A 17307-nucleotide genomic window follows, 5' to 3' on the forward strand; every position below is an offset into this window, starting at 1 on the left:
CCAGGTCTTCTGAAGCCGTACAATATGTGAAAAACGGACTGAAATGTCTTTATTCGTTGGGAAGTGTCTATCCAGAGTCCCTGAAAAAGTCTTAGACTGTCTTAAATTGAGTTTGATCAAATTTAGGGCCATAGAAAGTCTTAAATATCTTAAATGGTATAACAGAAGTCCTAATTATAATTTTAAGAGGTCTTAAATTTGGGGACGGAAAACCAGTAATTGCAATCGGGCCTAATGCGATTGATAAACTTCAAAAAGCTGATGGGCTTCAATATATAGATTTCACTATCTGCACAATAATCTGTTTATTGCATTCTTTAAACATATTATTATCGTATCAGCAACATTCATTATTGGTGTGGATTTGTATGCATTGATAAGTTAGTACATCAACCAATTTCTATACATATGTGTATATGAAATAAAACATGTCTTTTATTATTTTAAAGGGTTTGTTCTGTATGGACATATTGTATTAATTTTATTTGAGCAGGCCTTAAAAAGTCTTAAATTTGATTTTAAAGACTCTGCAAATACCCTGTAGCCAGTGATGTTCAGTGTCCTGTTTCTTCCTTTACTCAAAAAGATAAACAAAATGATACCTGTTAGTAAGTATAGCAATGCTGCACAAGTGATTAATCTTATAAAGGTGTATGTGTGCATTTGTGTATCCACAGGGTTCAGACGGAGAGTATGGCATTCAAGGTCCCCCTGGCTTTAGAGGTCTACCAGGGTTCAAAGGTCATAAGGTATGTTCATCTTGACACCTCAACAGTGACAAACCTAACCTGAATTAGCGTCTGCCTTGCTTTAGACAGGGAGTAGTAAGACTGTTGTCAGATGCTTTAATAAAGATGTCCTTACTATGATGGACTCATAGGTTGCATTACAATTAGTCATTATCTGTCACCGACTGGTTTTCATGTTGTTTTGTTCAATAATAAAATATTGTAATGCTTGGAATTTTTAAAGTCGTAATGAAACGAAGTAGCAAAAGTTATTTTCTTTTGTATTGTAACGTACATCCAAGTGTAACAGATTATCAATGCATTGTATTTAGCATAAACACAGGCTTGCTGGGATGGAGTTTACTAAATGACTGGAGAAGTCAACAGAGAGAAGTCTCTCATTTTCACCAGAAGATTTATAACATTTGGATACAAATTTTTTATATAAAATAATAAACATACATGGATGAATCATTCACACAACATGCATTTACAAATTAGACAGAATGATTTCATGATCATTGACTTTAATGACTCAGATTGTTGACTTTCCCCCTCTTCCCACCTTCCCACAATATCACATGAGTAATTTCTAGAAAGGTTAAATTTTTCTTCCAATTTCTCACTCTATTTTCGTGGTGGCGCTTTAAAGCTTTCTCCTCTTTTATTCAGTTTGAATTCTTATAGGCATTTTTTGCAGTGGGAATGATTCTAAAAGAATCAAAATAGACAATTCTTTTCTTTTTTTTATGGAATATTGCAGTATTTATTGTAAATGATTTATCTGTACACATTCTATTTTTTTATGTGCCCTCCCTCAGCGACATGACGTGTTTACTGGCGTGAGGGCGGGACAACTGAGAGGCTGCTCACCGCAGAGCCAATGGGTGGAGCTTGACTTCCAGTTTCCCCTCGCTGGACGTAATGGGTGGAGCTAGACGGTCCAACTACACTCTAACACAGAGGTCTTCAATCCTGCTCCTGGAGGGCCACTGTCCTGCAAAGTTTAGTTCCAACCCTAATCAAACACACCTGAATCAGCTCATCAAGCTCTTCAGAATCGCTTGAATATTCAAAGGCAGGTGTGCTGAAGCAGGTTGGAACTAAACTCTGCAGGACAGTGGCCCTCCAGGAGCAGGATTGAAGACACAACCCATAACCCTATCACTAAACGTAACTCCACCCATTACATCCAGAGAGGAGGAGCTGGACGCCAATTGGCTCTGCAGAGAGCACCATTTGCAACACCCTTTCCAATCATGAGATCACAGCAATAGCAAACCACAACCATCCAATCAATTCCTCGTCAACAAAATCAAGCCCTGTCCTACATTTCTTCTTGTTCAAGAGGCCGTTTCACTCAGAATATATACATCACGATAGGGAAGAAAAGACTATCACAACTTCCATTTCATGCTGGCTTTCACACAAAATGATAAAGAGTTGAATTTTAAATTTAATTAAAAAAAAAAAAGATTATTCTTGGTTAATGCAACCTCTGGATGGACTGCAAACTTTTGCACTTGAATGTATTTTTTCACCTGCCCATCCAGTGTTAATAGTTCATGGTTAACAAACGTGGCTTGCTGTCAAGCTCTGAGCTCAACCCCCATATAACGATACTGCGTAGAGGGACATTGAGAGAAATAGAGGATGAGGTTGAAGGATTTTGGAAGAATTGTCACTGTGACTGCTGCTTATATACCTTCATAATGATGATTGACTGGACTAAGTTTATAACTTCAGTGTTAGCACATTTAGCACTGTTAAAGGTATCTTATATGCTTGATTACTTTTGCAGGGTGACTCAGGATCGTCTGGACCGAGGGGAAGTCAGGTACTGTGACTGCTCAGTGATGATTGACATCTTTGACATTTGATTTCTCACCGACTGTTGAAAAGAAACTTCTCTCTGTTGAGAGAGAGAGAAAAGAGGAAGTAAAAAAAAATAGGTGTTACTTTTTTTCTGACAGGAATTACAACCTACAGAAGACTCACACGCACATACACACACATTTTTATTCAGCATTTGGAGTCAAAAAGTTTTAACAAATTACATGTTCTAGGCTGTTTTATTGGTTAATGCTGACCTAAATCTAAAAACTAAATCATGCTGTTTACTAGCAAAACAAAGCAAATTGGTTGACCTAGTAAGTCTTTCTGTAATTAAGACCAATTATACTGTTTGCTGGCCTTTTTTGCCATGATACTGTACATTTTTGTTAGAGCAATATTAACATTTTGATTATAACAAATCTCTCATTCCAGGGCGAGAAAGGAAACCAGGGAGAACCTGGAGTCGCTGGAAAACATGTATGTAACAGTCGTTATGCTTTATTAGTGGTGTTGCTAATACAAGTGCACTTCTGGTTATGAATTTGGAACAAACCCGTAAAACCTACGTAATAAACTTTGACACACAGCTTGCCCCACATTGCTTGTGCAATGGAAATGAAAACATCCCACACACTTGTTTTGAAGGAAGAATCCAAGTATCGTAGAGACTATTAAGAAAGCACTTAGCGACCATCCAGAAGACCCATGCAACCACATAACAATGCACTAAAAACAAATAGTAACCATAAAGCAATGCTCTGGCAACACCGTAGTATCCTGACGATGAGCTTTGCATAAGAAAATTTCGGTAGCACTTTACAATAAAGTTTCATTAATTAACTAACATTAACAAAGATTATTAAATACTGTAACAAATGTATTGCTCATTGTTAGTTCATGTTAGTTTATACATTAACTAGTGTTAAGAAATGAGACCTTGTTGTAAAGTGTGAAAAAAAACAACAACATAAAAGTTATATACACAGTACTGTTCAAAAGTTTATGGTTAAACTTTTTCTTTCTTTCTTTCTTTCTTTCATTTTTTTTTTTTTTTTTAAAGAAATTAATACTTTTATTCAGCAAGGACATATTTATTTGATCACGTGACAGTAAAGACATTTATAATGTGACATTTCTATTTTCAATAAAGGTTAAAGATGTTAAAGATTAAGAAATGTTTCTTGAGCATCAAATCAGCATATTTGTGAAAGATCATGTGACACTGAAGACAGGAGTAATGATGCTGAAAATAATTGCCAATAATTTATTTCATAATATTATGGTTTTACTTTAGTTTTGATCAAATAAATACAGCCTTGGTGAGCATAAGATGATGTCTTTAAAAAAACCATTAAATTACATTTTTATATTAAATTTCTTATAAAATGTCAGGATATATAAATGCAAATCAACTGAACAGCACCTAATGTGTGTGTGATGTACCTCTGTCATTCTCAACAGGGTGAAGCGGGCCTGAAAGGGAACAAAGGAGAGGTACATAACTACTCAAAAACATAACTACTGTTGTCAATGTCTCACAACTGTTTCCTGACGAGTCAGAATCTGAAAGTCTCTCGGTTTCCTAGCAGGCGACTAATACAACTTTCGATGTTTTGAACCAAAAAATCTTGTTTGCAACTCCATCACAATTTAAAACACTTCTACTCACATTACTCAAATAAACAAATGCACACAAAATTTTTTTTTAAACATTATTTCAATATATAGATTTCACTATCTGCACAATAAAAAAAGTATTTTTTTGAATTAATACTTCTGAATTAATTCTATAATAGTAATGACACTGTTTTGAATTGTTCTCCCCACTCCCTCTCAGCCAGGTGTAGCAGGGGATCCTGGGAGCAGAGGGGCTGATGGGAAAAAGGGAGATGTGGGTCCATCAGGTCCACATGGATCTCCAGGCTTTCCAGGTCTAGATGGGTTACCAGGACAACCAGGAGTTCCAGGTCACCCTGGGAAACCAGTGAGTGTGATGCTTATGAGAATTTATAAAGTACGCATGATTTTGATCTGTCTTGTTCAAATATGACACACTGTGTTACAGGGCAAGCCACCTTCAGAAGACCAGCTAATGAAGATTTGTGCTTCTGTGCTGCAAAGTAAGTTTTCATGTTTTGTACTGTCAAGAATTATATGAGTCTTTTGTCTCGTTTCAATGGCAAATTCATTTTGTGAGGTTAAGACAAATGAAAACAATTCCTGCAAATATGCTTATGCAAGCATTACTTTTGCTATTGCTCATACTTTTGGTTAGAATTTGAACAAAGTCTTAACCGTAAGAATTAAATTTAGTCATATAACTCATATTGCTTACACTTACCTAGAAACTGTCACGCAAGCAAACAAAAAAGTGTGAGAAAAAAAAAACCACCATAGCGACACCTTAGAATCGTGTCAGTGACTTTTGCGTGGCACATCAATCTCAAAATCTAGTTTTGAGATATGTCTCTATGTCTTAATGTGCATTTTACTTGTCAGATCAATTTATTTTGGAAGAAAAGACTATGAAAAGTTATGTCCCAAATGATGCACTTTACACTATACACATACACTATGCATTATGTACTCAACCATGTATAAATTTTATAAAAAAAAATTGTCATTGGACTTTGGAGTCTGATAGCCCATTGTGACAGTTGAGTGCATGAAGTCTCCAACGTTCCTCATTTAATTAAGTGCATCATCTGGGGATTTAAAGCGCACTTTTTCTTTTTGGAATCTTCAGTTTGAACAATCTACAAAACAATAGAATAGTGCACCAGTATGCGAATTGGGATGCACGTAAAGAAACTCCTGAAGAATAGCATTTAACTCTATGATAACTCAATGATGAATATAGTGTGTGTATAGAAGAGTGTATGCTTGCCTCACGGTCAGATAGCTAGAAACATCTAAAGTGGTAGGAGCGTTGATGCAACTTTCAGTTCTCTATAAAAAAAGAAGAAAAACGTATATATAGTTGAGAAATCTATGGTTTGAGCGAGACCATCGCTATTTTTAATATTGGTGATACTGTCACAGACTAAACCCCTTCTTCACCACACTCTGTGTAAAAAAAGTCTGTGGAGTCCGCAGTGATTTCACTCGCATGCACACACTGTAGAAAGGGATAACAGACAGTCAGATTGCATAATAATGATCACGATGCCAGTGTGAAGCATTTGTACATTATCTTTCTCATTGCACACTATTTGGCCACTTAATAAATACATGAATAATTTATTAAGTGAGAATAAAAGATGTGAAACTAGCACAGATATGTAGGAAAAGGTTGCCAGGGACAGTGTTAAAATGTTCAGTTTAGCATTGTTATACAAAACGTTTGATAGTAAAACACAGCAATTCCAGAGAGCCATAAAATAACACTTAACAGCATTATATCTAGCAACTGCGTTTGCAGGTGTGTATGATGGTCTGTCATATTAGAAAACTCAAATTTAAGCATTAAGTACTCAATGTTTTGATATAATATTGTAACGTCCATCACCTCATTAGCTGCTTTTACAACAGGGATTTCTTATTATTGCTGTTAATATAATTGTTGCAAATAAATATACATTTTATAATGAAGTTATGCATGATAAATCTGTGTATGAGTGTGTTCCCTCTCTGCTCTCAACATGAAAACTTGACGTCTCTTCTTTGGACCTTGCATGTAGAAAAATGTACCTAACATTTTAAACACATTTCTTACCTATGAAAGTTATTTAAACTTCATATGAAAAATGCGTGCATTTTATATCTAACAAACGGCTTGAATTATTCTGTTTATACACTGACTCCAACTATGTTGCCGTCTGGGTATATACAAGCAAGAGTTGGTTGTTAGTCTCCAGTCAAACAATGACAGTGAGTCAGAACTGTCCTGTTACTATAGCTAACATTACAACAACAGCATTTCTTGGTTCTGTGAAACATAGTAAACCAATGTTAGTCAGAAACAACACAACCTCTGCATTCGTTTTCAGGCCTTCCCACTTCGGTCTCTCCAGCGCTGAAAAGCTTTTCCAATTTTTTTTCCTTCATTCAGTAGATTATTGCAGAAGTGAAAGCAAATTGTAAAATAAAAGCGTATATAGGTTCTGCAAAGCAAATGTGCTGAACTAAACATTTTTATTTTATACAAAAACAAAACAAAATTATATATGTACATATGTGTGTGTGTGTGTGTGTGTGAATTTAAGGTTTCCATGGTCCAATTTCGATGAAATTGAATGAAATTCATTGAAAATCTTACGAAATTCATTGAAAATTTATAACGATTACTAAAATATGTGATAAAAAATTATGCCAAGTGTCCTGCTGGGGCACTGACAGTAACTTTTTGTTATTTAAATAAATTGCCAGTCCTAGTTTAGTATCATATACCAGTCAAACAGGTTGAGAAGCACTGCTTTATTTGTTCCTTCAAAAGGCCAGCTGCCACAGCTCCTGCAGGTGATGGGCCAAACAAGTTGCCAGCACTGTGAAACCAAACAAGGACCACAAGGCGATCCAGGTCCCCCAGGCCCAACAGGCCCATCTGGACCCCCAGGGTATCCCGGCAGGGCAGGGTCTCCAGGCTACCCAGGACCTCCAGGGAGGAGGGGACCTGAAGGGGTGAAAGGTGAGAGCTATATCAAGCTGTTTTTACGTTTATTTTCTCATTATAAAGTGACAGTTCTAAAGAGAAAATGCTGATTTTCTCAAATGTTATTCTTACAGGTGATATTGGCCCAATGGGAATGAAAGGTGCTAAAGGACAAGGTGAAATCGGCTTGCCAGGTCCTCCTGGCCCAGCAGGTAAAAAACAAATGTTTTTATCCAGGGCTTGACATTAAAGGTCAATTTCAAAGTGAACTATCCCTTTAACTTTTTTTGTTCACCAGCCACTGTGGTTACTAGCCACTCAGCATTTTCACTGGCCACAATTTTGACATTGATTCCATGGGGGAAAACTGCCATATAGATATTTTAATATTATCTTATAATTTGGCAGCAGGTTTATTAGCCTGGTTCTACCAGACTCTCGTACATTTCATTTGTACAGAGAGTCTGGCCTCGCTCCATTGAGAAACGTTTACTTCCTTGAAGGCGGGTTCTCTGTTAAAGTTCAAAACTATTGGATCTGCCCAGAGTCACTCAGGATCTGCCATAACCAATCGCTAACGTGTGGTCGTCCGAATGATCAGAGGATTATGTTTAGAATAAGATGTCTGTCTTTTATAAAGTTTATAAAGCGACGAGAATACTTTTTGTGCGAAAAAAAAAAAAAAAAAAAGACATTGGAACATTCATTTCCTTCTCTCTGTTCCTCGAGTCTTGATAAAGCAGCGCGTCTGTGTGTTGTACGTCACACGTAGGCTCACTATTGGCCGACGCTAGTCATGTGTGTGATCACATCAACGTCATCGTTCTCAGCCACTCCCTCTATTCGCTGATTGGTCCTACAAAAAATTTGTTTCTGGAAACCTAAGAATATACAGCAGTCCCAGACGTAGTACTGAAGGAAAATGAAATTGAGCGGAAGTACGTAGGAGGGCGGAGCCAGGCTACAGGTTTATTAGGCTTACGTTGACGTTTACGTGAATACTCCCCAAGTATATACTCACAAATAATGCATTTTGGCATTATTTTGTGTGTGTTTGACTGTTTAAGCGCAATAAGAAGTGAAAAAGAACTTAATTTTTGTACTGAGAGGCGGCTTTATGTGCGCACACTTTGGGTGTGAGCACAAAATCGGTGGGAATTATTAAAATTATGCGCAACACGCGCAATCCCACAGCGAAACATCCGGAGCCAATTAAACGAGTGAGTGAGGGGAGGCGGGTTTGTGTGTCACTCGCTGTCGGAGAGATGATGAGAGAGAGAGAGAAAGAGACGTGCATCTATTCTGCGGAAAATGAGTATTAGATATTTCAGTATCGATATGTATCAAAATATAGATATTTTTGACAACACTACATTGCACTTAGTTGACTATATCAGATACCTTTTTAAAAGACTACAATTGAAAAATGAAAATATTATATATAATATTCAAGCCGCCAAAGTGTCTAGTAGGAGTGACTGTTTTACACGCCATGCTGAAATCCACCACATTCGGCGAGGGTTAATGTTAAGCCCTGTCTATATCATACTCATGCATGATAATAATTCATCTTGTTTTTTTTTTTGTGTCTTTGTAAGCACAACCTTAAGTAACTTTCTCTTCCACAGGTTTGCAGGGCCCGCGTGGGGATGCTGGTGAGGGATATCCCGGGCCTTCTGGTCCACCAGGGAAACCTGGCACTCCGGGCACCCCAGGCAAACGTGGGCCCCCAGGATCCATGGGGATTTGCGACCTGTCCTCTTGTTATCAAGCCTATGGCTTTCGGGACGATCCATTTAGAAAAGGACCTAACTTTTAGCATCAGGACAGTGGGATCTTACTGATTCTGTACAGTCTTTGCTCTCTCAAATGAACATTTCCGGTGCTCAGAATTGACCTCAAGAACTCATAACCTCTAAAGAACGATGTCATGATCTTGACTTTAAATATGTGACGTGTTTTCCTGTCTGAGAATCTTGAATGTGGTCAAATCTCATTTTTGATGCCATTCTTTTCCATACAATGGGGGCAGGGGCTATTGGGCTTCACAAAATGACACAACTAGCACCATAAAAGTGGTCAGTACAACTCATTCCATGTCTTCTGAAGCCTTTGTGCGAGAAACAGTGTAAAAAATAAATCATCATTCAGGGAAAATGCTTTTAAACACCATGCATATGCGTGTACTGTATACATACATCATTCTCACGTTTCCTGTGACCAGTTTAATTTAAAATTTAAGTTTTTTGTTTTTGGGTAAACTGTTCCTATAAAGAAAAATGACTATACTGTATCATCTGCACTGCCCTAGCCAAGCTACCTCTGTACAGGATGTGAAGCATTTTCTACGGGCTATACATTGAACGCTTATGTTAAAATTTAAGAATATTTCTGCTCTAAGGCTATTTGTTAGTTTGTTGGTTTTTATACAGTAGGACAATTTTTACTGCTACAACATTTTTTAATTATTTAATTATACTTTAATTGTTTGATATTTTGAACATGTCTTGTAGAATTTAGCAGTACTCTTAATAGTATAGTTTTGGCATGTCTATCTGTTTGACCTGATAGATTTGTGCAAACATCAGCAATTAATGTTTTTTAATTCTGTCAGTAATTACTCACCCTCATGTTGTTCCAACCCTGCAAGACTTTTGTTCATCTTCGGAACACAAAAGTATTCTCGTCGCTTGATCAACTTATGGTTGAGCCACTGTAGTCACTTGGACTGTTGTAACAATGTCTTTACTAACTTTCTGGGCCGGCAATTTTCAGTTACATAGAAGCCTATGGAGGAGTGATCCAGCTCTCAGATTTGATAAAAAATATCTTAATTTGTGTTCCGAAGAGGAAACGAAAGTCTTACGGGGTTGGAACAACATGAGAGTGAGTACTTACTGACGGAATTTTCATTTTTGGGTGAACTAACCATTTAACATCTATTTATTATTTAAAGTTCCCTGTTCATGTTTTTTTTGTGTGTGTTTTTTTTATGCACGTAAGGTTTTAGTTTCGTCATGTTTTTTACTGAATTGATCAATTCATTTGTGCAGCTGACATTTCAAACTCTAAATTACAATAAATATTTAAAAATGTTGAATTCAATTGTTTAATTCTTAATCATTGCCACTCTGTCCACTCACTCTCTCTCTATTTAAAAAAAAACATGACATTTTACCCAAAATAGCGATGGTGAAACCGGTTTTGCGTAGTGCTGACGAGGTTATTTAAATGCCCTTTATAGTTCCTCGTTCAGGATGTGTGCTGAGTTTTTCTTAGTAAGCCACAACGCGTTTGCATCAGTCCTGCCGCGGCTGCAGAGTGTTGCACACACTTCTTTACCAAAGGCACAGGTGAGTGAAACCAATATTTCATACTCAGAATGAACCTCAATAGAATTGTTTTATTAACTCTGAATTTGCTGTTGTTTGATTTTATTGCAACAGAATCTGACTTCAGACACCAGACAGACACCAATGGCTGAAGATGATTTTTATTTAGACGGTTTTTTCAATGACACCAGTCCCACGATAGCATACAGCGTCGTAACCGGAGAGGTTCGTTTATGCAATAAAAACAATGTCTACCGGTTTGGTGCAGCATTTCTCCCAGTGTTCTACTACACTAACTTCTTGCTGAGCTTGGTGGGGAACGGACTGGTGCTGTACATCATCCACAGATATGAGAAGCTCAGCACGGTCACCAACATATTCTTGCTCAACCTCGTCATCTCGGACCTGATCTTCGCCTTCAGCCTTCCCTTTTGGGCGGTCTACCACAAGTCAGAATGGATCTTTGGGAAAATCCTTTGCAAGTTGGTGGGAAGTTGTTACTTGATCGGCTTCAACAGCTCCATCCTCTTCCTCACTCTCATGACTTTCGACCGCTACCTTGCAGTGGTCCACGCCATCTCCGCAACCCAGAGCAGGAGAAAAAAGTATGCGTTCGCATCGGCTGCTACTGTCTGGGCGTTCAGTATATTTGCTAGTACAAAGGATATAGTTCTATTTAATGTGATGGATGGTCCAAATGGTAAGCAGTGCGAAGTGTCTGGTTTCCACCAGACTATCCTCACAAAGTGGGAGCTGTTTGGCTATTATCAGCAGTTTGTCCTTTTCTTCCTAGTGCCTCTGGCTATCGTCCTGTACTGCTACATCTGTATAATCATCAGGATCATGTCCACACGCATGACGGAGAAGGTCAGGGCAGTCAAACTCATCTTTGTCATTGTCTTCACCTTCTTCATCTGCTGGACTCCTTACAATGTGGTCATTCTGTTAAAAGCCATCAAGACGTCATCTAGAGACCCGAACGATTGCTCAGAATCCCTCGACTATGCGCTGTACGTAACGCGTAACTTTGCCTACCTGTACTGCTGCATCAGCCCTGTTTTTTATACCTTTTTGGGGAAGAAGTTTCAAAACCATTTTCTGAAACTTCTGTCTAAGCGTATACCATGTTTGAAGATCGATTTCGTGCACTCAATGCCAAGTAGTAAAACCACATCAATCAGGAGCCCGACACAGATTACAGACCACTAACGTGACCATTCATTTTGTTCGGAAATGTGTTGTTAAGAGGACACAAATCAGAGCGCAGAGAGAAAGAAAAACATAGAATCCAAGATGCAATGTTTGACCATAAAAATACATGTTCAATAATTTGCATTTAATGAGCTCCATCAATTTGACCAAATTGAGCAAAAGTATTGATAAACATTTACAGTTTATTTGATGTACATTTGTGAATATTCCTTCATAAATATCCCTTTGATGACATAAAAAAAGCACAAAAAAAATGTTTCCAATAATTTCAAGAATAGTGTATGTCTAGTGGGCGCCATCAATTTCACCTAATTGTGAAAAGGCATTTAATACTTATTATTGTTAATAATAACTTTTCATATTTTTCTGTCCATACATGTAAATATTTCTTCACAAAAAAAAAAAAAAAAACGCTTTAATGATATCAAAAACAAAAATTAAAAATTAAGTAAAATTAAGCAACAACAAAAAAACTTTTTTATCAATAGCTTCTGTGATGAAAGAGTATCATTGCAACATATTGCTCATTGTGTAACCCTCCTAATCTATTTGTACTTTTGCAACATATATCTTTTCTTACTTACATTATATTCTTTAAGGAGTAATATTGTGTAAAATATTTAGTTGTAAGTAGGTATACTGTTAGTAGTAGGCTAAATAGCTAGACTTTATATTGCTGATGTAACCTGTGCAAAGAAGTAAAATATTAGTGACAGGACTTTGTCATTCTGTTTGGTGACCTGTTCTTCAAACAATATGAAACTCTTTAAAGTTCTCGGAAATGAGTGGGCTAAACATCCTGTCCTGTCAACATCTAAATATATCCTGTTCTGATCTTCATTTTGAACGTGAACTCAGTCTCTACAATGTGTTCTTTTGGCTCTGTAATATATTTCATTTTAATGCATGCCAATAAATGTTCTAAATAATCTGTTTGATTGTGTTTTTTTTTTTAAAGAAATTAGTATCTGTTATACGATACGCATTGTTTTTTATTCAATGCATATTTTTATTTATTTTTATTTTATTTTATTTTAACATGACCAGTGACCACCATCAGAATCAGAATTGTCTTCACATCACTATGCATTTTTGAACGCTTTTAAATCTTTGTCTGGAGAATACATCAGCTAATTGAATATTTTAGACACAAAAATATAATAATAATCACTATGCATTTTTGAACTCTCTTTAAATCTTTGTCTGGAGAATACATTGGCTAATTGAATATTTTAGACAAAATGTAATAACATGATTATTTCTTCTAGGCAACACCAGCAATATAAAATCTTGAATTTATCCCTATTTATATTGGACTAGTGTGAATATCTTGCAGTTATCACTACACAGTGTGTGCCATCTGGTTATCAAAAGTTTTACACACACGTGCAGTCTTCACACCCACTTGAACACTTGGGCCATAAGTCATGTTGTCAAGCGGTCAAGAGCAAAGACTGCAAGTGTGGTATGGTCATAGAGAGGGTAGGACTTATGAGACCAACTACATCCAATCACACCCAAGCCCAACCATACATTCATCCAATCACATTTCGTCACAATAGGAACGACCAATGAGCAGCCAGTCGCTGTCCAGACATCCAGTCAGCGTCCAGACTCTCAGTGCGGAGAGCGCGTACGTGCGCGGGTGGGGTGGATGACGTAACCACGGTCATAACTGGAAGAACAAAAACAGAAATCAATCTGACGGAGCGTTTCCATTGGTTACAGGCTCCTGGTACCCAGGAAAGAGGATGTAGCATCTCCTGCGGTAGCTTAGCAAACAGGGCAAATGTGAGGAAAGGGCGGCTGTTGTGCGGGTAAATATGGGACGGATAATGGCCATATGAACGAAAAGGTGATGATTCACCGGCAGGTGATACTGACCCAGGTGAGTGTTTGTGTATTACACACTAATGTTCCCTAGTCAGGCGTGTTTTGAGATGTCTGTAGCGAGAGGCAGTGGATGACAGCACGATAACAGTCACTGGGCTTCAGCATTGTAGTGCTCTGCGATATAACGCTGTTTTGTTTTATTTTGCCTGGCCTTTTTCAGTTGATGTTCAACATCAGTCGCGGCCTCGCGCGTCTTTGTGTAGTGTGCGCGCGCGTGTTTTTGCGTGCACGTGCGTGTGTGTGTGTATTTGGCCCAGATGAGATGAGCATCATCATTCCTGAACCCTACACTCGACACTGAACCTCAAACCCAAATCGACACAGTAACACTTCACCTAAACCCACTCTTTATTCAGTTATTGTAGTAAATTGTGTTACAGATTTTGTAAGCATATATTGTATGGTTGTGCTTGGACTGGAGGCAATTGTTTAATTAGTGATAACGCAATGAAGCATTCAAAATTGTGTGGTTATACATTTTGGCTGTTGTACAACGAAATTATGGACAAAATTAAGAGAGAACCAACGAAATTTTAATAACTTTTTATGCTGTAGTCAGCGTATGCTTTTTTCAGTGAGCCTTTTTCTTTTCTATGCATTATTATTATTATTATTTTTTTTGCAAAGTAAAATATAACCTGTAGCTGTGGTTTGCCTTTTATGCCTGATATTTTTGCCAGATATATATATACCTTTACCAAGTTTAGGGATTTGTTCTTCCCTCATATTTAAAATATTGTTTTCAAAAATATATTTTCCTCATATTTATTAAAATATTCCCTAAACCTGGAATGAAAAAAAAAAAAATGAAAAAAAAAAACATGGTCAAATCATTATTAGGCCATTTGTAAATTAAATAATTATTTTAGGTAAACTTTTTACAAAAATAAAAAGTCAAACATCCTGAATGTCACTGAATAATTCACATCTTAAACCTTACAATCTAAGCTTAAACTACACCTGATACTAAAATGTTTTACACCTTAACCCCAATGTAATGGATGCAAAGAAGGTTAAGATGAAATCAGACAGTCATAGATTGATAATCGTTTTAAATTATTCTGTTTATGGCTGTACAGGCACTTCAGGAACTGCGGAAAATATCCACATAAAAAAAAAAAAATTCTTACTTCAAATAACATTCAAATGAAACTCATCAGAATAATAATGCCTTATGAGTAATAAATAAATAAATAAACAAACAAATAACATAATAATGGAGTTAAAAGCTGATATCTGGGGTGGATGATAAGCATGGTTGTCCGTGTTTAGTTGTGGACATGTGTTCGTTACTCAGGGGTCGTTAAGAGCTTAGGCGAGGAGCAGAGATGAGGTAGATTAGTATTGATTCATCTGAGACCAGCAGTCTATGTATTGACCCGCTGTAAAATCAGCATCGAGGAACGGAAAAGCTTAGAAGAGGAAAAAAGGCCTTGTTCCTTTACAAGCAGAAGTGCTTCCTGTTAAACGACCTTCACATGATGACGTGGATGTTATTGAGTGAACTGACTTCATACGTTTTTATTTATACATGATGTCTACCGTAGATGAGTTCCCAGAGGGGATCCCAGAGCCATTATGTAATGTCACCATGTATTATTTCCATTAGTATGTCTTATAGATTGAAATGAAAATATGTAACAATGTAGAGCTTTTCTAAGGATAATATTTTGCTTTTGCCTTTTTTTTTTCTTTTTTTTACTCATAAAAATGTTTTTGATATTTTGAAGAATGTCGGTAACCACACAGTTTATGGACCCTATGGACTTCCATAGTATTTTTTTTTCCATACTATGGAAGTCAATGGGGTCCATCAACTGTTTGATTATCCATTTTCTTCAAAATATCTTCTTTTGTGTTCAGCAGAAGAAAGAAACTCATACAGGGTTGGAACAACTTGAGGCGGGTGAGTAAATGATGACAGAACTTTCATTTTTGGGTGAACTATCCCTTTAGTAAGCTATACTAAATTGATGTCACATTGCATTTTTAATACAGTTAGCTAGTTGCATCCGGTTATGATCTCAGAAATAAATATGATTATTTTGCATTTGTATTCCAGTTTGGTTCTGGTTCATTTGATATATTGGAAATTCTTCAGATTGAGCACATTGCATTGTGGGATACAGTATCACACACAGTGTTAACCGGTTGTATACTGCACGTTTCGGCAAATGTTAATTAAATGCATCCAGGCATTTAATGCATGCTGATTTGCATAATTGCATTTACATGCTTTTGTCCAAAGCGACGCAAGAAGTATTTTCATAGAGCCAACAATATTCGTTCTTAGTATACAATGCCAGAATGCTCATGGTAAACTGTAAACTAACTGAGATGCAAAAATAGTAGCATGATAGTATGCCATTAAAAATAAATGTAAACCTCCAAGATGTTTGCAGATTTACTGCCATGTTCTGTGCCATGCTAGAGTCTATTCTACGTCACAGAGGAGATTACATACTTCAGATCTTCTTGGTAACAGAATTGTGGCTTGATCTCTGTATTCTGGGGAGAAATATCCCGCTCCCGTAGGCCTTCACGCTCCGTTATGTAAGTACATTAAGATTCTTAGGTTTCATTTTGGCACGGCGAGCCTGACTCTGCTCGAGCTAATGCATCTCATCCTGCGCGACACGCAGACACTCGCAGCGGGACTGAACGGAGTCTGCCCTCGGGGGCCTTAATGATTATAATTAATTTATCTGTATCAGTGTGATTGCAAGGTGCGCTGTTGAAGCTTCCTTTCGTCTTGTAAACACACATTCGCCCAGTGGATGATTCAATTTGCTTTGTCAGGTCACAATGATTCAATCAGCATCTGAATTTGCATTCCAACTAATTTCCATCAATAAAACGGAGCAAAGAAATGGCAAAGAAAAAAGCTTCTATTGTTATCTGCCCTTTCATTAACCTTTAAGAGGATCACGTGTGTCCGCACCGCTGGAGGTCTGCTACTGATATTGCTTTGCTGCAATCGGTTGTGTGACCCCTACGGCCTTCTGGCCTGTGGTGACCTCAGCATGAATTCACATCCCTTTTCACACACACACACACACACACATTTCAGGTCAGTGTAATGCAATTCCAGTAAATCTTTCGCTAGTCAACATAAAAATAAAGTACTGTATCTCTATTCTGCTTTTCTGAATATTACCTTTGTAAAGTAAATTACACACACCCATGGCGAAAATGCACATTTTTAAGCAATTAACTAGATAAGACTTAAGTGTGTGCAGTGTATGTTGTAGAACAAAACGAGTTAAGTTTATATCGTCAAGTTATGTTTACCACAGACTTTATCTTACTCATAAATTGAAAAATCACATTATAAAACCCAATAGGAAAATCTTGAAGGAACCAGCGGCGAATTAGACATTTCTAGGTTCTAACATCATACCTGCACCACTCAATTAAAGTATTAATTTCTTAAAATATATATATATATATATGAAGAGTTCAGATGCAAAAGCCTCCAAGTGCCATCTGAAATTTTCTTCTAGAATGATCATTTTTATCAAGCTCGTATATTTAAGTTCAGTAATTTCACTTAAATGACAACTAATAGGTCATTTTCATTGCCGTTTAAGTGAAATTACTGAACGTAAATATACGAGCTTGATAAAAAATGATCATTCTAGAAGAAAATTTCAGATGGCACTTAGAGGCTTTTGCATCCGAACTCTTCATATAGTCATACTAACCTCAAGCTTTT

The 17307-nt window shown here is 37.0% G+C and overlaps 3 protein-coding genes across 7 annotated transcripts in view; all 3 read left to right on the plus strand.

The window, feature by feature from the left end:
- The window catches only part of LOC311291453 (uncharacterized protein), a gene marked incomplete at its 5' end in the record, with an annotated part of 36949 nt that extends 26737 nt beyond the window's left edge, over positions 1-10212 (plus strand). The window contains 9 exons of the mRNA XM_084410488.1: positions 678-749; positions 2530-2565; positions 2997-3041; positions 4026-4058; positions 4402-4548; positions 4630-4684; positions 7000-7191; positions 7290-7367; positions 8784-10212. Coding sequence (XP_084266614.1) covers positions 678-749; positions 2530-2565; positions 2997-3041; positions 4026-4058; positions 4402-4548; positions 4630-4684; positions 7000-7191; positions 7290-7367; positions 8784-8974 — 849 coding nt within the window. The remainder of the gene's footprint in view (positions 1-677; positions 750-2529; positions 2566-2996; positions 3042-4025; positions 4059-4401; positions 4549-4629; positions 4685-6999; positions 7192-7289; positions 7368-8783) is intronic.
- Positions 10213-10425: 213 nt separating this feature from the next.
- Positions 10426-12630, plus strand: ccr12a (chemokine (C-C motif) receptor 12a). The gene is made up of 2 exons (XM_084412009.1): positions 10426-10508; positions 10602-12630. Exon 2 carries the CDS (start codon positions 10632-10634, stop codon positions 11694-11696), a length of 1065 nt encoding a protein of 354 aa, XP_084268135.1. The 5' UTR covers positions 10426-10508; positions 10602-10631; the 3' UTR covers positions 11697-12630.
- A 101-nt stretch (positions 12631-12731) lies between these two features.
- Positions 12732-17307, plus strand: part of hecw1b (HECT, C2 and WW domain containing E3 ubiquitin protein ligase 1b) — a 37342-nt gene continuing 32766 nt past the window's right edge. For 3 of the 5 annotated variants that reach the window (XM_084411988.1, XM_084411991.1, XM_084411994.1), the window contains exon 1: positions 12732-13587. In XM_084411988.1, the coding sequence (XP_084268114.1) occupies positions 13543-13587 (45 nt within the window). In that variant the 5' untranslated portion in view covers positions 12732-13542. Of the gene's footprint in view, positions 13588-15455; positions 15499-17307 lie in introns of all 5 variants that reach the window. The other 2 variants (XM_084411992.1, XM_084411993.1) reach the window with 2 other exon arrangements.

This window comes from Rutilus rutilus (assembly GCF_951802725.1).
Source record: "Rutilus rutilus genome assembly, chromosome: 6".
Classification (NCBI taxonomy): domain Eukaryota; kingdom Metazoa; phylum Chordata; class Actinopteri; order Cypriniformes; family Leuciscidae; genus Rutilus; species Rutilus rutilus.